The sequence below is a fragment of the Bufo gargarizans genome, chromosome 8, assembly GCF_014858855.1.
Source record: "Bufo gargarizans isolate SCDJY-AF-19 chromosome 8, ASM1485885v1, whole genome shotgun sequence".
Lineage (NCBI taxonomy): Eukaryota > Metazoa > Chordata > Amphibia > Anura > Bufonidae > Bufo > Bufo gargarizans.
The window spans coordinates 120,789,426-120,812,235 of NC_058087.1; the positions used below are offsets into that span (position 1 = coordinate 120,789,426).

Consider the following 22,810-nt stretch of genomic DNA (forward strand, 5'->3'; position numbering starts at 1 on the left):
TTTGTCAACTGAGCTTATTTTACACAACCCTAGCACAGTGAATTTTTCATTTTTACAGCTTTTGATTTAAATCAGAGAGGCTAATAAGCACATCATCTTGTACAGTTTATAACTGGCATTAAATATTCATGATATGTTGAATTTAGATTGTACTGTATGTTTATAGTTTAATGGTTTGTCATTTCACAGGAGCTGAATCCTGAGACTACACATCCAGATTTTCGCCTCTGGCTTACAAGTTATCCATCACCAAATTTCCCTGTCTCTGTACTGCAGAATGGAGTGAAGATGACAAATGAGGCACCCAAAGGCTTGCGTTCCAACATTATTCGCTCATACCTGATGGATCCTATCTCTGATCCTGAGTTTTTCAGTAGCTGCAAAAAACTTGTTAGTAATATTTATTAATTTATATCAATCAAGACAGCGGTAGTTTTATTTACATTGCAGCCCATTGTCTAAATGCATAATGTATGGTTATTATACATTAACTGCCGCCTTTTGTAATTATATGTAACATATTTCAACTAACCATATTTTTATATAGAAACCCAGGTGACAATGTATGTTTCCCATAGTCCATTAGATTCTGAGTACTATTATGACTTCACTAAGCAGCGCTGAAATGTGTTCACATCACAGCCAGCAGATAGCATTTTTAAATAGCTGCAAGGAGTGTCATTTATTATATATGCATATCTATTAAATGAAAAGATCTGATCCTTATTAAATGCAAACTCTATTATGGAGCAATACACATCTATACCAACTTGCATATAGCTGTTTCAGGCTTGTTAACTCACATCACTATACATCCTCAAACAGGAGGCTGTACTGAGTCCCTGCAGTCCCATGCTAGCCATAGCCATAATGTGCCACTTTGTGGTCCTCTGTAGAGTTTTTGTGACAAAAACCTTTGATATTAGAAGTCATACAGAGGAAGAGAAGAGCCCCATAGACTTCTGTGGGTGCCATATAATGACTTTGTACAATGGATATAGATATATTTTATTCTATTTAATAAAGCTTAGAAACAACTAGTTAGGAATAACAATATGTTGCAGTAATGTCCCACAACCAATTATCCTTACCTAATTTTTAGTTTTCCAAATAGCAGTGATTTCAAAATGCTATGACTATCCTAGGGGACAATTTTTTATTATTGTATTTTAATCTTTTTGGGCTCAAAATAATGTTTTTCAATTTGTCCCGTTATGTTACTATTCTGATGGCTATGTATATCCCTTATTTCTGAATCCCTGACAGCTCATAAACACTCCTTATAGCCAAACTTTTATTGAACAGAGAAGAATATGGCTTAAATGAGTGTTTATGAGTAGGGATGAGCGAACCCATGGGAGTTTGGGTTTGCCGGGTTCGGCCGAACTTCAGGTCAAAGTTCGGGTTCAGGACCCAAACTTGACCCCGGCCCCCATTAAAGTCAATGGGGACCCGAACTTCACTTTATTATTTTCCATTATAACATAGTTATAACGGAAAATAATAGCATTCTTAAGACAGAATGCTAAAAAAAAAAAAAAAAAAGGCCATTGAGGGGTTAAAAATAATAATAAAAAAAACCTCACCTCATCCACTTGATCACACAGCCAGTATCCTCTTCTTTCTGCAGGACCTGCGATGATGCCACCGACACATAGGGAGTCTGCTTTGGTAGTGAAATAATACTGTGAGTCCGTATGACATGCAGATAACGGGCGTCGCTCTTAGAATCACCGCACACTTCACTTATTTGGGCAGTCACGGGGCTGAAACTGACAAAATAACTCAAGTATCAACTCAGCCTTACAGGTCGATGTTAGCGCCAAGAAGCACACTCCTTTAACACCATCGTCAGCTGATTCCACATAGATGTCTACAGAACCTGTTCTATTAAATGCTTATACAAGTAGAGCCCCCTGACAGAGTGGAGAGGGTGTCAGCAGTAAGTTTGTGTTGACTTCACTGATTAATTTACCCTTCCTCTGATCCGTCAGAACAATAACCCACAAAATACGGATCCTGTCTGTAGAGCATGCGCCTTCACTTAGTCAGTATTTGCTCAATAATCCATCAGTATTGCGAATGCCAAAAAAACAGGAGTGGATCTAAAACAGAGATGACATGTGAATGGAATATTTGTATGTCTTCTGTGTTTTGTTCCCACTCCTGCTTTTGGCTACCAAATCCTAAGCCAATTCTGATGGGACCATACAGGCCTTACAGCTGCTACAAAGACAGGATCCGTTGTGCGTCTCATTTTTTCTTCCTTCTGGCTGATCAGAAGAAAGGTCAAATAAATGATGTCAGCCAGGCCGAAAGCCAAAATAGTGGACCAGTAATGAAGTGGGGAGGGTGGAAACAGCATTAGACATCCACAGAGTGGACCTATGACATAGTGGTGAGGTGAAAGCAGTATAAGGAGACCACAGAGTGGCCCGATGACAGAGTCTGGAGGTGACGGCAGCATCAGGAGGCCACAGAGTGGCACGACGATGAGAGATTGTGGAGGTGGCAGCAACATGAGGAGGCCAGAGTAGCACAACGACGAGAGATTGAGGAGGCCACCGAGTGGCACGATGACAAAGTGTTTAGGTGTCATCAGCATGAGGAGGCCACAGAGTAGCACAATAGGACTCCCTGTTAAGGAGTTTTCGCTTGTAGTCACCACCTCTAGCAGGAAGATTAACCCTTTCTAAGGCCTGCACTTGAAAACCTGCGGTATCTCCCTGATGAGAGACCACGAAGTGTAGACTGGCTGCTGAAACATTTCTTACTCTGGTATATGGGATGTCTGAAAGATGTTTACAGATTCTGACTTTTAAACTATTGGTTGTGACTCCAATATATTGAAGACTGCATATAGAGCAGGTAATGCAATACACCACATAGTTCGTGTTGCAATTTACATATTGTTTGTTATCAAAGGAGTTATGAGTGGCTGTTGAAACCACTGATGAGCCTGTTTTAATGTAATTGCAGCACGTACAAATGCGGTGGCCGCATTTAAATGTGCCTTTATGTCTCAACCAAGCACTTTTTTCTTTTTTGCCGGTGTCACTATCCGTGAAAAGACTTTGGCTAATCTTTTGCGCAATAGTCTGTGCGCGACGTGCAATGCATCTGACACCTGCTGAGCTGATGTCAGACCACTGTTCTTCACAATTTAGAACGGATAAATGTTAATCATACCTTTCTCACATCTCGCAATCTTTAAGATTATAAAGGCAACACATTGCATAATTGGTTCGAAAATGGGGCCGACACGCCGCGCTCGATCATGCGCAAAAATCTTCACGGCAAAAAATCGAGAGCTCCCAGATTTGCCTTTAGCGCTACAGATCCGGAGTCATCCGATTCTACCTCCGATCACCCGAATGCTCGGGTGGGCGAAATACAGCAGGCCACAGACAGCACTTCCTGTGAACCAGAGTTTTCACAAGCAGGGAAGTAAAAAAAACGCAGGGCCGGGCGCAAGCCCGCCAGAAACCAATCGCTACCCTTCACGCACCAGGAGACCGTGAGTAAATCCCAAGTGGTGAACATATCTTCGCGATGTCTAAGTCAATCACAAATAGATATTCTGTCTAGAGGTCTCTCCTTCTCTCCAACTCACCATTTCAATCTGTACCACACCATTCTTGACATCAATACACTGGCTCGCAATCCTACTCTGAATAAACACTTTCATCAATCGGATCCATCCAAATGTGAAGATCCCAGGGGGGCCACACGACATGAAAATGACTCAACCAGCACGCACAGCTTCTCGGCCCTTTCCTTTGAGGAACTTTCTAATCTTTCTTACATGCAACAATGCCGTCCCTTACAGAATGAAGAAGAAGAAAATAATAATTTTGCACACAATTTTATTACAACTATCCGTGACTTCTATCCTGTGCAGTCACGGTCTCCTGTGTTAGATCGTTTCCAGGAACTTGTAGAAAGGGACCTGGTCACCTTAAATAATAAAGTGTCCTCACAAGATATTGCTCAGAAATGCGACAATTTGTCTTTCAAAGAAAATAGGGCTCTTAAAGAGCTGATGCTTCTGAAGGATATTTTCATTAAACAGGCGGACAAGGGTGGGGCTGTGGTGGTCCTAGATAGTTACATTTATAAAAAGCAAAACCTCGCTATGGTAGATGATAATAGTACCCATCGTGAGCTCAACCACAACCCCCCCCCCCCCCTCCCATCAAGAGGAGATGCTGCGACTATTGACTCATGGCTTGGAACATGGTTTCATTAACCAAAAACAACTGGACTATATATTTATTTAACATCCAGTGGTTCCAATTTTCCATTCCCTACCAAATATTCATAAGGGAGGTTTTCCTCCAGCCATGAGGCCCATAGTCGCTGGCATAGGCTCCTTTACAGAGAGATTGTCCGCCTGGGTGGACCGCATCCTCCAGCCGCTGGTTCAATCCATACCTGGCTACCTGCAGGATACCAGAGCAGTGCTGCAAGCATTTTATGATTTTAAATGGGAACAGCACTTCTTTTGGATCACAGCGGATGTTACATCCTTATATACGGTCATCCCCCACAATTTGGCTATGGTCTCCTTAGCTTGGTTTTTGAATGTCTATTCTGACTTTTATTCTACCTTCCAGGATTTTGTTTGTCGGGTTGTGCTTTTTCTGCTAAAACATAATGTCTTTATGTTCTCGCAATGTTACTTCTTGCAATTGACAGGAGTTTCCATGGGGGCGAAATTTTCGCCTTCCATGGCAAATATCTACATGGCATGGTGGGAATGTCACTTTTTATTTTCAGCAGATAACCCTTGGAGTGGCACCCTGAGATGGTACGGCTGCTATATCGACGACCTGCTGTTTGTGTATTCAGGTGATTCTGCGCCTGTGCCATCTTTTGGGACCTTTCTCAACAATAACCATTGCTGTCTAAAATTCACTATCTCACATGACACTACCACCATTGCCTTTTTTGATCTTTCTTTGGAGGGTGACTCTGCGACTCATCAAGTCCACTCTAGTACTTTTTGCAAGGACACGTCAGGCAACACAACTCTCATGGCCACATCATGCCATCCTCCACATGTGGTCCGCAATATCCCTAAAGGGAAATTTATTCGGGCCCAAAGAAATTGCTCTAAAGATGACAAATTAAAAATGGAGATGGAGATAGTGGCCATGAGACTTGCGGAGCACAGGTACCCCCCTTGGACCTTAGATCGAGCTAGGGCCGACACATTGAACAGACCCAGAGACAGGCTTGTTTTTCCGGACAAAGCACAACCCGACCTACCTTCATGTATAAATAGACAAACCAATGCAACCGTAAAAAATGTTCCCTGTTTTGTCACCAACTATAGTTTGGAATTTTCACAAATTTGCGCCATAGTTAGAAAACATTTATCCGTTCTAAATTATGTCAAACAGTGGTCTGACATCAGCTCAGCAGGTGTCAGATGTATTGCACGTCGCGCACCAACTATTGCGCAAAAAATTAGCAACACGAACTATGTGGTCCATGCAATGTTCTCAACTGGCGCTTAACCACATTAAATATCGCAACAGTATTATAGCAGTCCTGTTTCCTGCTATAATAGATTTTATACAGCCCAGCTGTACAAGACACACTTAAATATAAAACAATGTAACACTGCGCGCTTACTCTGCAATAGATAGATAGCCAACTTGTCACCACCTTCCTCCTTATCACACAAAAATGCAAACCAGCATTGATATCTATATATATATATCTCAGTCCTACTTTGACATAGATGTCCGTGCTGTGGTAATGTATCGTGCGGCAGTCCTCACTTCTCTTCTATATGTGGGTCAACAGGGAGAGCGGATCCAAGAGAAGATGGCTGCATCATAGACTATTTAATGGTATTGAAGTTTGGGAGTTCACCCCGACCGGTGGCGATATACTCCCGTTACCTTTTACTTACGCTCACGTCTGAGCGGGTAACGTCACCGCAAGTGAGCTACGGATGGCAGTGAGGGTCTAACTTCCTACGTGTTTCGAGTACATGTGGTACTCTTCGTCAGGGAATGTTACACTCACTGCGTATATTCTCACTATTTATAGTCTATGTTGTCTATCTCTCCCTCCCCCCTGTCTTTATTGTTACTATTCAAAACCAAACAGTTCTATTTCTGAGTTCAAGCCTCTTGGTAACAATGTATCTAAATTAAATATCCACTCTGTCTCTTTTTTAGATTGTTTCTTTATATAGTCTCCACCACGGGCATCTATTTCTACCTTTTCTATACCCATGAATGACATTCCTTCTAGTTGTCCTTTGTGTACTTCGGTAAAATGTCTGGATAAGGGGTGTCCTATTGATTTTTTCTTTATATTGTTCATATGTTCGCTAATGCGTTTCTTTAATATTCTCTTTGTACGCCCAATATAGAGCTTATTACAGGGGCATCTGATAGCATAGATTACCCCTTCTGTATTACAAGAAATATATCCCCTTATTTTATGTTCAAAACTACCTTCATGGTTTTTTATATTTTGTATTTTTACTGTATTGTTTGCTGTACTTTTGCATGGTGCACATCTTTTACATGGGTAAAAGCCTCGTGGGAGGTTCACTTTTGATATTGTTCTTCTTTTTAACTGTTAGTCCTGCTCCTTTGCTGGTTGAAGCAATTTTATTGCCTATGTTAGCTGCCTTCTTGTATATGAAAACTGGTGCTGCTGGTATGAGATTACCTACAATTTTATCTTCCTTCAATATATCCCAATATTTATTTGCAATCTTTCTGAGAATATAGGTTTGTGTATTGTACGGGACTATAATGGGTGGTATTTTGTCTTTTATTTCTGCTTCCTTATGTTTTTTGTTGTTTTCTTTTTTTCTGTATTATCAGTTTTTCTCTCTATCATTTTGACTTATTTTTTCTGAGTTTCTACTCAGGGCCATAGTAGAAACTCAGGAAAAAGAAGTCAAAATGATAGAGAGAGAAAAACTAATAATACAGAGTATTATCTATTGCAGAGTAAGCGCGCAGTGTTACATTGTTTTATATTTAAACAAACTATGTGGTGTATTGCATTACCTGCTCCATTTGGGTCTGCAATATATTGGGTGCACAACCAATAGTTTAAAAGTCAGAATCTGTAAACCTCTTTCAAAAATCCCATATACCAGAGTAAGAAATGTTTCAGCAGCCAGTCTACACTTCGCGGTCTCTCATCAGGGAGACACCGCAGGTTTTCAAGTGCAGGCCTTAGAAAGGGTTAATCCTCCTGCTAGAGGTGGTGACTACAAGAGAAAACTCCTTAACAGGGAGTCCTATTGGATTTTTCGCCTGGGTTCCCGAATCCCAGCAGGGTTAAAGAGGACCTTTCACCAAAATAAAACTTCTAAAGTAACTATACAGGCATGTAGAGTGGCGCCCAGGGGCCCCCCTGCACTTACTGTTATACCTGAGCGCCACTCCGTTCTCCCGTTATTGCCTCTGGTATCTTCACAGTTAGGCTCCACCCAGGGGAACCTGCCGGCGCCTCCTTCTCCCATGCTGCAGCGCTGGCCAATCACAGCGCTCAGCTCATAGCCTGAGAGGCTTTTTTCTCTCTCAGGCTATGAGCTGAGCGCTGTGATTGGCCAGCGCTACAGCATGGGAGAATGAGCCGACGGCAGGTTCCCCTGGGTGGAGCCTAACTGTGAAGATACCGGAGGCAATAACGGGAGAACAGAGTGGCGCCCAGGTATAACAGTAAGTGCAGGGGGGTCCCTAGGCGCCGCTCTACATGCCTGTATAGTTACTTTAGAAGTTTTATTCTGGTGAAAGGTCCTCTTTAAATCGCAAACATGATTTAATCCTGCATTACTGATCTTTGCTCATATATACGTTTAAAATAGTTTGTGTTTTTTGACATATCCAACTTTTTATTTCTATATGTACCCTTGCCCTCATACTCACATGGCATTTGGATAGTAGGCGGAACCCAATTTGTGTGTCCACTCCTGCTAATCCAAACCATCTGCGAGTGCTAGGAAGTTCAGCTATTTGAGTATGCAGGCTCGGACTGGCCCACAGGGGTACAGGGGAATCCCCCAGTGGGCCCCTGAGCACTTGTGGGCCCCTAGTCTCTCACCCCCTGCACAAGTGGCACATAACACAGTAGATTTACTGTACTACATACATATATTCAATGTACAGCACCTCAACCAGCCTATGTTCATATAAAAAACTTGTTAGATTATTTACTATATTTGAATGTATTTGCACGGTGGGCCCCCAAAATAAATTTTACTGGTGGGCCCTAGGCATCCCAGTCCGACACTGTGAGTATGTAACAATAAGCAATTCAGAGACGCTCACCAGCAACCTACTGGAGCCCAGTCTTTCAGGTACCAACTGAAAACCAAAAGAATTAAAAAAACAATCAGACTGGCTCACAGTATTTTTGCATTTATTACAATTAATAAAATTACAGTTATTAAAATAACAATTATAAAAATAAATTGCCCACTAAATAATATTAGACATATCCTGATTACATGTCAACTCATTAGCATAATTATATAGGTACTTTGAATGCGGAGCTCACGCATATACCTAAATGACAGGAGTACTCCAAAATATGACCACTTAATTTTGCTACGCGGTGTCTGTCTATAGCGTGTTATATTTAAAGGGGTTGTCCGGGTTCAGAGCTGAACCCGGACATACCCTTATTTTCACCCCGGCAGCCCTCCTGAGCCTGGCATCGGAGCATCTCATGCTCCGATGCGCTCCCGTGCCCTGCGCTAGATCGCGCAGGGCACGGGCTCTTGTGTTTACAATAACACACTGCCGGGCGGTAACTTCCGCCCAGCAGTGTGTTCGGTGACGTCACCGGCTCTGAGGGGCGGGCTTTAGCTCTGCCCTAGCCGTTTTACTGGCTAGGGCAGAGCCAAATCCCGCCCATCAGTGCCGGTGACGTCACCGGGCTGCCTGTCAGCCCCATAGAGAGCCCGGTATGTCACCGGAACTCTGAAAAATGCCTTTGCCCTGCGCGATTTAGCGCAGGGCAAAGGAGAGCATCGGAGCATAAACTGCTCCGATGCTCATGTCAGGGGGGCTGCTGGGGTGAAAATGGAGGGCTGTCCAGGTTCAGCTCTGAACCTGGACAACCCCTTTAAGCTTTTCAAATGCTCGGATACTTATGTAGTAACTTGCCAGTAATCTGCATACAAGTTGTTCGGAAAGTGTCCACTTTGTGGTCACTGGTGCACGGTCTTGGCGTCCAAAGAAATACTTTGTGCTTTCTTTAGAATCGGCGTTGGTTTCCTACCTCCTGCCACGAGGTAGTCTCTTGGCTTTTCCTTCTCTGCGTCTCACGTCACTCGGCGCGTCTCCGCGTCACAGATGGTTTCCTGGTCGGTGATGTCATCCACCTGTGCCGATCGGAATAGCGGAGGTCTATGTAGCAGAGCTACGCCGGTATAGGATTCAATTCCCCCTCAATGGAGCTGCTGAACGATGGTTAAATCAGTCCACTTTGATGGTATTAGACCACTGCCGGTACCGTATCCACTCTTTTAGAGTGGTTCCAAATGAAAATGAGCAAAAGTCTTTTTTGAACAAAGACAGGAATAGCGCACCACTAGCTGGGTCCAGTTCACACTAGTTCGCACTAGACGCGTTTCGGAACCGTAGTTCCTTCCTCAGTAGGCAAATGTGAAATGCAGCATTTACTGTCTTTGTTCAAAAAAGACTTTTGCTCATTTTCATTTGGAACCACTCTTAAAGAGTGGATACGGTACCGGCAGTGGTCTAATACCATCAAAGTGGACTGATTTAACCATCGTTCAGCAGCTCCATTGAAGGGGAATTGAATTCTATACCGGCGTAGCTCTGCTACATAGACCTCCGCTATTCCGATCGGCACAGGTGGATGACATCACCGACCAGGAAACCATCTCCAGGTCAGGTCACGTGAGACGCCGAGAAGGAAAAGCCAAGAGACTACCTCGTGGCAGGAGGTAGGAAACCAACGCCGATTCTAAAGAAAGCACAAAGTATTTCTTTGGACGCCAAGACCATGCACCAGTGACCGCAAAGTGGACACTTTCCGAACGACTTGTATGCAGATTACTGGCAAGTTACTGCATAAGTATCCGAGCATTTGAAAAGCTTAAATATAACACTATAGACAGACACTGCGTAGCAAAATTAAGTGGTCATATTTTGGAGTACTCCTGTCATTTAGGTATATGCGTGAGCTCTGCATTCAAAGTACCTATATAATTATGCTAATGAGTTGACATGTAATCAGGATATGTCTAATATTATTTAGTGGGCAATTTATTTTTATAATTGTTATTTTAATAACTGTAATTTTATTAATTGTAATAAATGCAAAAATACTGTGATTGTTTTTTAAATATTTGAGTATGTAGCCATTCAGCAACCAATGTGTCATGAATAAGGATCAGTATTAGAGCATCCGAAACATGTAGACCTGCTTGCCGTGTTGGATTGTTTTCATCCTGTGTCATTTTGGAATAAAGAACAATGTATTTTTTGGAAGCTGGACATCCCGTCTTGTTTTTATATTATTTTTGTACTGAAATACGTCACTAAACGCTTTCACCACATATACAGACGTGGACAAAATTGTTGGTACCCTTTGGTCAATGAAAGAAAAAGTCACAATGGTCACAGAAATAACTTTAATCTGACAAAAGTAATAATAAATTAAAATTCTATAAATGTTAACCAATGAAAGTCAGACATTGTTTTTCAACCATGCTTCAACAGAATTATGTAAAAAAATAAACTCATGAAACAGGCATGGACAAAAATGATGGTACCCCTAACTTAATATTTTGTTGCGCAACCTTTTGAGGCAATCACTGCAATCAAACGCTTCCTGTAACTGTCAATGAGACATCTGCACCTCTCAGCAGGTATTTTGGCCCACTCCTCATGAGCAAACTGCTCCAGTTGTGTCCGGTTTGAAGGGTGCCTTTTCCAGACTGCATGTTTCAGCTCCTTCCAAAGATGCTCAATAGGATTGAGGTCAGGGCTCATAGAAGGCCACTTTAGAATAGTCCAATTTTTTCCTCTTAGCCATTCTTGGGTGTTTTTAGCGGTGTGTTTTGGGTCATTGTCCTGTTGCAAGACCCATGACCTGCGACTGAGACCAAGCTTTCTGACACTGGCTAGTACATTTCTCTCTAGAATTCCTTGATAGTCTTGAGATTTCATTGTACCCTGCACAGATTCAAGACACCCTGTGCCAGACGCAGCAAAGCAGCCCCAGAACATAACAGAGCCTCCTCCATGTTTCACAGTAGGGACAGTGTTCTTTTCTTGATATGCTTCATTTTTTCGTCTGTGAACATACAGCTGATGTGCCTTGGCAAAAACTTCGATTTTTGTCTCATCTGTCCACAGGACATTCTCCCAGAAGCTTTGTGGCTTGTCAACATGTAGTTTGGCATATTCCAGTCTTGCTTTTTTATGATTCGTTTTCAACAATGGTGTCCTCCTTGGTCGTCTCCCATGTAGTCCACTTTGGCTCAAACAACGACGGATGGTGCGATCTGACACTGATGTTCCTTGAGCATGAAGTTCACCTTGAATCTCTTTAGAAGTCTTTCTAGGCTCTTTTGTTACCATTCGGATTATCCGTCTCTTAGATTTGTCATCAATTTTCCTCCTGCGGCCACGTCCAGGGAGGTTGGCTACAGTCCCATGGATCTTAAACTTATGAATAATATGTGCAACTGTACTCACAGGAACATCTAGTTGCTTGGAGATGGTCTTATAGCCTTTACCTTTAACATGCTTGTCTATAATTTTCTTTCTGATCTCTTGAGACAGCTCTTTCCTTTGCTTCCTCTGGTCCATGTCGAGTGTGGTACACACCATATCACCAAACAACACAGTGATTACCTGGAGCCATATATATAGGCCCAATGGCTGATTACAAGGTTGTAGACACCTGTGATGCTAATTAGTGGACACACCTTGAATTAACATGTCCCTTTGGTCACATTATGTTCTGTGTTTTCTAGGGGTACCATCATTTTTGTCCATGCCTGTTTCATGAGTTTATTTTTTTACATAATTCTGTTGAAGCATGGTTGAAAAACAATGTCTGACTTTCATTGGTTAACATTTATAGAATTTTAATTTATTATTACTTTTGTCAGATTAAAGTTATTTCTGTGACCATTGTGACTTTTTCTTTCATTGACCAAAGGGTACCAACAATTTTGTCCACGTCTGTAGCTGCAGAAGTGAACTGCGTATATATTTTTCTTTTTGTACTGAAATGCTCCACTAAACGCTTTCACCACATAAAGCTGCAGAATTGAACTGAGAATATATTTATCTTTTTGTACTGAAATACTCCACTAAACGCTTTCACCACATATAGCTGCAGAAGTAAACTGCGTATATATTTTTCTTTTTCCACAGATATAAGCCACTAAAGGCTTTTCAACATAGCACTTGCACTCTAAGAACAAATTGCTGGAATGACAGAGCTGTATAATGGCTATTTGGATCCCCAAATAATCTTTCCCTGCACTTGTAAATCGCTTTACTAGAAGTGTCCCTAGCGCCTTCTGACGTCTCTCCCTGCACTAAGATGCTGTGAAATGATTCCTCCCTATCCTTTCCCTGCACTTATAATTCGATTTTTCAGTTTTTTTGTCGCAATTAGGTTTTTCCTATTGCTGTCCCTAGTGCCTTCTCACGTCTGTCCCTGTACTCCGAGCGCTGAAAATGTGAATCCAAGATAGCCGCTGTATTTATAGGGCTGTGACATCACAGGGCTGTCTGGCTGCTGATTGGCTGCAGGCTTGGCATTTTTGGTCATGCCGTCTTACCAGAGTTCCTTGCTCCATGTTTTCACACATGTAGCAGCCATTTTAGGAAAAATTGCGATTAGTTACCACGAAGCGCGAGCAAATTTGCATTCGTTGCAAATCGCAATTTTCCTGAAATACGGATCGAATTCCACTTTGTCAGCTTCGATTCGCTCATCTCTAGCCATTTTATTTAGCATTCTGTCTTAAGAATGCTATTATTTTCCGTTATAACCATGTTATAATGGAAAATAATAAAATCACCCAAACACCGAACCCAAACCCCAGTGAAAAAGCTTTGTAGTTCGGGTTTGCTCAAACCTATTTATGAGCTGTCAAAAGTTCAGAGATAAGAGCTATACATAGCCATCAGAACAGCAACATGAAACTGAAACTTAGATATTGTGTAGCTAGGCTGAAACTTAACCAAGTAGGAAAAAAACTGCAGAAAATTAGTAATAAAGGCCAATTGAAAAAAAATATTTTTAGCCCAAAAATTGTCTTCAAAGATGTTCATAGCATTTATGCATGTCACACTCTTTTTGTTTATATAAATTATACTGCATGCCACAATCAAAAGTTACATTGAGTTTTAGTAATCTCACCTCATACATGTGATTAATATACTAACAATAATACATGAATAAATATTTCTTTACTTTTTGTACTGTGTAGTATCATACATGCTTCTCTCCAAGTTTGTAAATTTTTGTTTCAGCCGGAGTTCAAGAAACTGCTTTACGGACTATGTTTCTTCCATGCATTGGTTCAAGAAAGAAGGAAATTTGGCCCACTGGGATGGAATATTCCTTATGAATTTAACGAGACAGACATGAGAATTAGTGTTCAACAGCTACATATGTTTCTAAATCAATATGATGTAAGGATGTGAAAGAATTATTTATTGTTTGTTGCTACTATGTCATAGCTTTATTACCATACTCTGTAATAGTGACGTTATGTGTGGTCACCAAATGTCAGGTGTTAAGGGGCACTTCATCTGTCAGAATCAGATACATTAATTGCATTTTATGTTAAAACAGTTTTTAAAAAATTCTGAAGGAACAATCAGTGGTTGCAACTAGGATTATGCTATCACTTGCTGATGTACACCTTTAAATAAGAGAGTAGGGCCTATACATAACTTCACTATCTATAACCATTTATATGGGGTCTGGTGGCTCCCTCGGCTTCCAAAACTTGTTATTTTTTGTGGATGAAAAACAACATGTAGTTTTTTAGAAAACATATATGTGGATTTATTTGTAGTGATAAGATCTTTTGCGTGATACTTACATCAATCCCTAGTTAACTGCCCAAATATAAGTGGTCCTGCTGCTGGTTTCACTAGTGCAGCTAACTGTAGTTTGCTGTCATAAGGGCCTTTCTTTGACATTGTTTGGGGCCCCTTGAACTGTAGATACACCACTAGTCTGGAGTAATCAGAATGTTTGTTTGTAATCATTATTGTTATAATTCATGTGTTTGTTACTACAGGAGGTACCCTATGATGCTCTAAGATACATGACAGGAGAGTGTAACTATGGAGGAAGAGTAACTGACAACTGGGATCGTCGGACGCTTGGTAGCATTCTGAATAAATTCTATAACCCAGAAATTATTGAGAATGAAAATTACAAATTTGACTCCAGCAGCATTTACTATACACCTTCAGATGGAGATGTGAGCATATTTTTTTATTTCTATTTTTATAATATTTTTAATATGCAACAATTTATAGTTAACATTTACAATATAAGTTTTTTTTTTACTGAACTACATATTATAATATATATATCAATATTATAATTTCCATTCTAGTTGTATTTAATGCATTTATTTGTTTAATAGAATGTTTTAATTGTTAAGTAGTTTAGAGAGAAACAAAACAAATCTTGCAGGTATGAGACCTTTTAGTGGTTAACAAAAATAGAAACAAACAATGATGTTACGTAGCAAACTTTTAAGACAACTTCTGTCTCTGTCAGTTGTCTGGACAGGTAAAATGTATCAAACCTGCAAGACTCTTATTTTGTTTCTCTTTATAAGAGCGCTAAACTAGTTTTCTAGTGGCTAACATAGTACCACACTTTTTCCCTGTTCTTATAATTTAAAAGTACATGTTTAGATTTGCTCTTTTAATCTATTTAATGTTTTTTTTTCTCTTGTTTTTATTTGTGTTAACATTTTTTGAATGTTGGCATTATAATTTTTTATATCTTATGGAAATGCATCGTGCCAGTTCTCTGATATAGTGTTTTGTATTTTTGTTAACTAAAATGTTCTATAGAACTAGTGCTGCAGTTATGTGAAATTCAAAAGATGTAGCTACCCTCTTGGTACTCTCAGAAGAATATACATATACCAGCACTTACATTGAAAATGCACAGAGCAGACAGAGGTTTTGTAACAGTATCTGTCTGTCAGCCATCACTTCACATTCCCTAACAATCCCACAAGTCTATTTATCCCAGAAAAAATCATCATGTGCACTGGTGTTATGGTGCAGCGATATTAACCATTTGATTCACTCAACCAAAAAGATTTTAGCTGTACAGAGATAATGAAATGCCCTTATACTGTCAGTGAATGTATCAGCTATTCTATTTTATGATTTTAAATCTTCAGAAATGATTTACATCCAGGGACTAGGTCACATTACCAAATTTAGTGACATATATTCAATTATTCAGATCAATTAACTAGATTCACAAAAGAGGAGGAAGAAAGCTTTTCATATTTTAATGCTCATTCTTTAACACTGTAGTGCAGATTATGTGTCTTTGACATGTCTTGTACTTTTCTTATAAGATTGCCGTAGATAATGGCAAGATGATAATGGTTTTAAGATTGTTTAAGTCTCATAAATATAAATTGAAGTTTTGACCTTTTTTAACAGTGCATTTTTTTTTCTTTCAGTACAACCATTATATAGAATATACAAAGACACTCCCTCTGAACTCTTCCCCTGAGATTTTTGGTATGAATGCTAATGCTGACATTACCAAAGATCAGTCTGAAACACAGCAGTTGTTTGATAGCATCCTTCTAACTCAGGTATGACACTGGAAAATACAGAACTAATCTCAAAATCAAACCCACTTGGAAAATTATTTAGTTCTTTTTTATTTTGTCATAAAATCTGTAATTGTTTTTTATTTGAAGTGAGATGTATAATATCAGTATTTGTTTATTAGTTAAGGGGTTTTCTTAGAATCCCCCCAAAAAGGCAGAGATGTGGTTATTATAATAAAACAAATATTTATGCAGTACCTATCTCCTGAGACCCCTTTGTTCCTTTGCCACTGTTCCTATCCTCCCAGTTACTGCAGATATCACATAAGATTGTGGCTGCTGCAGGGACATGCTGTATACCAAATGTTACTGGCCTCAACGGTATACAGTATGAGACCAGTGAAGCCAGTTATTGGCTGCAGCAATCACATGCAGTATACAGACTCGTTACAGGTGCAGTCATAACTATAAAGCCTGGCAGGGAGGACGGACCTGTGGGTTGAAACGTAGGGGGTTTGGGAGAATCAAATATTTTTTTTTTTTATTATTAGTATTATTATCAGTGTCCCTCAGATTTTGTGCGGTATCTTCAAGATGGCCGCGACTGCCTCTCTGCGAGCAAATAGATGAGGTAAGTATTTTAGTTTTTTTCTACATCCATTTCAGGAAAAATTGATTCATTACCACCAAGCGCAATAAAATTTGGCTTTGCAGCTAATCACATTTTTCCTGAAATTCGGATCAAAGTCAGTTTAGCTTCAATTGGCTCAACTATCCATAGCCAACAGCCTTTACAAAATTCTAGTATAAATTACTTTGCCCCTGGGGTGCTGTTGCTGTGTCTTTCCATGATTTCTGTCTATGCACTTTTATTTCTGTATTTTCTTTATGTTTGCATTTTTGTCACTTGATCCTATTTATTTTAAAATATTAAAACATTTGAAGAAGAAATAATGAATTTAGTAGTTGCATAGTGACAGAAATTAGCAGCATGGGTGTTTACAACACTTGCCAAAGTTCACAATCAATTAGAATTTAAACTGATTCCATTTTTTTCTGTGAGGATGCATGCAGACATGATGAAGTTACTTTTATAAATTAAACCATAATTTGAACTGTAATAGCAATCTGCACAGGTTAATCTGTGGATAATTTTACATCATATTAAGAGTTCATCTTTCAGTACTCTTTAATGAATAATGCTAATAATAGGGAATTATGATTGCAGCTCCCTCTTGACACAGTAGCTGTGAGATAATGCTGTGCTAACTTAAAACTTGTGGCGGCTTATTTAACACTACAGACTACTACAAAATATACCATTCTCTGGTTTATACTGGATACATGAGGTGGTATACTACACATTACTGAAAATATACTAGTCTATGGTTTTTCTGCATGAGGTCTGGTATACACACATTATAAGAGGTTATTCTCTTGACATGTAGGCTAAGGCTGTTTTTCATTAACTACAGTTGAGGTAAATCTTTTCAGTCTTAAGATGATATAGACTTCCAATAAAAAGACTGTACAAATGGTAATTTATTACATGTATTAGTGCTGAAACTGGGAAAGTTAAGACTTCATATCATGTAATGCAGTAAGTATTATGTAAAAAGAGCAGCTGTCAATCATCTTGGCGAAATGAAATCAGCAGCTTTCATTGCCTCACCTTTAATAATGTCTGAGGAATAAATAATTTTTGAAAGTTTATTATTGGAGATCATTTATGAAATATGAAAGTATAGTATCATTTAAGACTTCTGCATTAAAATTTGTTGTTTGTACTTTCATTTGGTTGAAAGGGACACTAACAGGCCGTTAGAGCATATAAAGTGACATATATTCTTTTATTGGTCTTAATATGCTTAATTAAACTATACCATTATCACCCCTCGCTGCCTTTCATTTACTTATAAAAAGTGTCCCTCATTCAGTTGTGTGCCCAGCCGCGCCCCAACTGCCATCTCCTAGTGCCGCCCAGCTCATTAGTATTCACTTTACTGGGCGGCTTTTTTTTCTACCGACGCAGTGAAATCCTGCGCATGCCCAGTACTATCTTCTACTGGAGCTGGAGGGTGCCGGGGACCTTATCCGGCACAGGCACGAAGCGACAAGATGAGGCTGATGCCAGGAAGATAGTACTGGGCATGTATGGGATTTCACCGCCCAAGCAGCCCAGTGCAGTGAATACTAATGAGCTGGGCGACATTAGGAGACGGCAGTTGGGCCGCAGCTGGGCACACAACTGAATGAGGGACAGGCCCTTGGGCACAAAATAAGGTCATTTGCATATTGATAAAAACACTTTTTATAAGTAAAGGAAGGCAGCGAGGGGCGATACTGGTATAGTTTAATTGAGCATATTAACACCAATAGAAGAATATATGTCACTTTATATGCTCTAACGGCCTGTCAGTGTCCCTTTAAGTACTGGTATATTTTACAATGCATCTAAATATAATTTCAACCTTATACTACTGTGATACAGTAGCCTCTTTATCAACAGAATGGTTATAGCTGGTATTTGGCTATATGTCATACTGTCAATCCTTTTTCGTTACCACGAAGTGCGAGGAAATTTGGATTCATTGCAAATTGCATTTCCTAAACTTCGACTGAATTTAGCTTGGAATGCTTCACTCCTCTCAACACTAATTATAATATTTTAAATCTGCTTTTACTGAAAATTAGCAGTACCTAGACTATTAGTGATGGATAATATTTGTACAAATTGTTCTAATTGGTTTATTGGTTATGCGTAGTCACGGTCATCAGGAGGTGGTGGCAAATCCTCAGATGAAACAGTGTATGAAGTATCTGGTGATATTTTGAGTAAACTTCCCATGAACTTTGACACTGAAGCTGCCCTAAGAAGATATCCAACTACCTACGCTCAAAGCATGAACACTGTGTTGGTCCAAGAAATGGGTCGATTTAACAAATTGCTTTCCACAATAAGAGAGTCTTGTGTCAACATACAGAAAGCAATAAAGGTAAGTAGCAATAGATTTGATTCAAGGGGTGTTACAGTATTTATTTGTTTCAGTTATTTACAATTCCCAAAAATTTGGGACGCTGTGTAAATTCAGAGAATCTGGAGAAATCTATGTGGCTGACAGTTAATATTGGATGCTAATAATCTATGGGCTCTCCGGTGGCACAGCATTAAAAACAGGCATGATTCTGTACTGGAAATCACTGCATAAGCTCAGGAACCCTTCCAGAAATCATTGTCTGTGAACACAGTTTGCCCTGCAATCTACAAATACAAGTTAAAGCTGTGTCATGCTAAGGAAAAGCCATTTGTCAAAACAATCCGGAGGCACTGTTGTCTTCTCTGGGCCAAAGCTAATTTAAAATGGACTGAGGCAAAATGTAAAACTGTTCTCTGATCAGATGAATCAAAGTTTGAAATTCTTTTTGGAAACCACGGAGGCCTTGGAGAAGACTACCATCCAGTTTATTATCAGCGCATAGTTTAAAAGCCTCTCTGATGATATGTGGTTGCATTAGGGTCTACAGTGTGGGAAGCTTACACATCTGGTAATGAACGATCAATGTTCAACAGTATATAAAAGTTTTAGAACAATGTCATGTTTCAGGGGTCATACAAACCCCAGAACATCTCACAGGCATACAGAGACGGACAGCAGGCCAGAGACAAAACCGAGTACTTAATTAGGGTACTTTCACACTTGCGGCAGGACGGATCCGGCAGGCTGTTCACCCTGTCGGATCCATCCTTCCGCTGTTTCGCCCGTGCCGCCGGACCGCCGCTCCGTCTTCATTGAATAATGGGGGCGGGGCAGTGCTCCGGCGCAGTACGGCAGTTCGCGGTCAGAGGCCGCTGGACTAAAAAGTCGGACATGCAGGACTTTAAGTCCGGCGGCCTTTAGCCGTGCTGCGCCGGAGCGCCGCCCCCGTCCTCATTATAGTCAATGGGGACGGAGCGGCGATCTGGCGGCACGGCGAAACAGCGGAAAGGACGGATCCGACAGGGTGAACAGCCTGCCGGATCCGTCCTACCGCAAGTGTGAAAGTACCATAAAACAGGAGAAAACCAAACATGACAGTAAGACCTGGACTTGGGCTTCTTTCACATGAGCATGACGGATTGGCTCTGGATGTGTTCAGGGTTCGTTCAGTGAAACTTGCACCATTTTGCAAGCAAGTTCAGTCAGTGTTGTCTGCGATTGCGTTCAGTTGTTCAGTTTTTTTCCCGCGTGGGTGCAATACGTTTTGATGCGTTTCACTGCCCTCCTCAGGGGTAGCTAACATTGCCCAAAAACTCTCATCTTTCTTAAACTGGTGAGTAATATGCCTAATCACATTTGTTCCAATAATTATATCATCTACTTGTCCTGGTACTACTAGCATTGGAACAATCATTTTACAGTCAAACATTTCTAGGTGTATGTCATAAACGGACTTTGGCTTTACTTTAATACCACCACAACCCACAAGCACAATATCATTTAGTATGGCAAAGCACGGTTTCAGCAATTCGGACTGTATAAGTTGCTGCTCAGTTTGCTCACTGATGCTACACACCATTGAGCCACTGTCAATCATAGCGGTTAACTTACACTTTTCTTGAACCGTAACAGTAGTATGAAACAAGTTGTCATAGGGAGCAATTTTTTGCAAGTGTTGAAATATCACCTGTGTTCCTTTTGGCCTTTCCTGAACACACTGATTATATAACACCTCCATATCTCCAGATTCATCAGTAGATGGGGTTTGGGAACATGGGCCTACACCATACCTCTCTAAGTGCAGGCTTTTTAGTTTAACTGTTGCAACCTTTTCATTGGACATGCCTGCCTCTGGTGGCCAGGTTGCCAGCAGAGGAAGCACAGGTTGTTCATCATACAATGCGCCTTGGTAGAGTGGTTACTGTTTTTACAGATGTGACAAGCAGCAGGCTTTTTTCCAGAAACTGAAAAACCTGCTGCTGGTGCCCCAGGATGTTGGCAAGTATATTGAACTGGTACAACCTTTTCAAGCAATGCAATCAATTTGTTAATATTTGAATCTTCTTCCCCCTTATTGCATAAGGGGGACTATGTTCTTTACCTTAGGTTCTGTAGGGGTTAAGTCTTCAGAAATTTCACATTGTTTTGTTACAAGACTCTGGGTCATCTTATTCTCAGCCCTCAACCTTTTGTCTCTGTGGTAACTATCCATCATTTCCTGTACCTCACTGACTGTCCATCTCTCGGCAGGTTTACACCTAAGCATGCTTTGCAATTCTGATTCAGGACAGTGTCGGATAAACATCATTGCTACCTCATGCCCTGGGTCCCTGGGTCCTCCACACACTTTCCCCGCCCTTTTAGGCATTCATTAGCAAGATCAATGACACGGTTTAAACGAATCCAGTAATCTAGGCTACTCTCACCAGGTTTAGGCAGTGTGGAATAAAAGTCTGCCAAGGGAGTCACAGTGAAGATAACTTCCCCAAAATGTTGTTTCAGTATATTGTAAATAGCACTTGGGTCCTTCTTTATATCAATAGTTGGATTATTCCTCACCCCAATTTTCACTAGTTCTTTTGCACGGCCCATCAATTTATCCATTATCTATTTACCACACTCAACAGTTTGGTAACCTTTCTTATCAAGAAAAGACTGCATCATCTCCTCCCACTCATACACACTACACTTATCACTCTCATCTCCCCGAAATATTGGCGGTTCTTTTACATTTGCTTTCAGTACAAAATTTAATTTAGCCCAATCCTGAGTCTGCTGGTAACACTCTGGTGGGAAGGAATCCTGTTTGCTATTATGAGCTGACAGACCTTCTATTATAGAGTGGCTAATCTGCTGCCCAACCTCCCGTATTACATCTGACAGAACCTGCGAATTCTGAAATGTGTTCTGCATATCGCTGGATGTACGTCTATTATGGGAGTCAGTAACATGGCTCATGTTTTCTGCATATGTCCTGTTCTGGTCTGACACTTCTGGTACACCAGAATCATTAGATGCAAATAACTTAGACCTTGTGAATAAGCCTCCAGTCTGGTCTACCGTTGTGGAAAAACCTGCATTAACATCATGGCTATCAGATACATTCATATTCTGTGACTGTTTATACCATGGAGAACCCCTCCCTAGTACCAAGGGGGTGGAGTAGTAATGTCCTGGGGGGGGGTCTGCGGTGTTCTGATATATTTTACATTTTAGAAAGTTCCAGAAGAACGCAGTCTCTTAGTCAAACCTTTCAGATGCAGTTCGCTTGTTACACGTGTCCACCTGTCTGGATCGCTGCTGGTGACTTTAGGTATCTTCACTGGTCACTTTGAGCAGAATGATGACATCCGAGTCACGGCACCAAATGTAACCCCCTTTTTCTTACACCATCTGCGACACCTCCAGCTTTCGCACTCACTTGGTCACCAGCTCCTCCAGGCATTAACTATATGTGGACTCTAAGGGACGACACTCAGGTCTTCTGTGGGTTAAATCTTTATTGAGGTGCAGTGCACTTGGCTGGGGCCTGTAATACAACAGGGAGACACTGCCACTATCTGGTATACAGCCAGGTCACCAGCCCACCTCCTTCACAGCTAATGTCTGCACTCCAAATATATTATAAAACAGTGATCGTATAGTGGATCTTACATTGAACAAGTATATGAAGATAACAGCAACATACCTGTAATACAACAGGGAGACACTGCCACTATCTGGTATACAGCCAGGTCACCAGCCCACCTATATCATAACAGGCAGTCATTATATTACATTCCCACATACGTGTTACAGGATATAACAAAGCATACAGAGAAATGAACAATAGAAAATCATTTACAGAGATATTGCAGCAGGTGACCTGGAATACAGCATGTCCTACAGCCATCTTAGGAAGAGCACATGGCTCTCTAACCCTACATCATCTACTCAGCCCAGCACGTGCTGCAGGGTTTAAAGGCTGCTAAAAAAACATACAGTCACCTCTTTACATTCTACAGAACTATTATGGGTATAT

The 22,810-nt window shown here is 40.6% G+C and overlaps 1 protein-coding gene across 2 annotated transcripts in view; it reads left to right on the forward strand.

Moving 5' to 3' along the window:
* The window catches only part of DNAH7 (dynein axonemal heavy chain 7), a 518,555-nt gene that overhangs the window by 461,619 nt on the left and 34,126 nt on the right, over positions 1-22,810 (forward strand). For both annotated transcript variants that reach the window (XM_044302717.1, XM_044302716.1), the window contains 5 exons: positions 190-390; positions 13,515-13,676; positions 14,294-14,479; positions 15,716-15,853; positions 18,577-18,807. In XM_044302717.1, the coding sequence (XP_044158652.1) occupies positions 190-390; positions 13,515-13,676; positions 14,294-14,479; positions 15,716-15,853; positions 18,577-18,807 (918 nt within the window). The remainder of the gene's footprint in view (positions 1-189; positions 391-13,514; positions 13,677-14,293; positions 14,480-15,715; positions 15,854-18,576; positions 18,808-22,810) is intronic.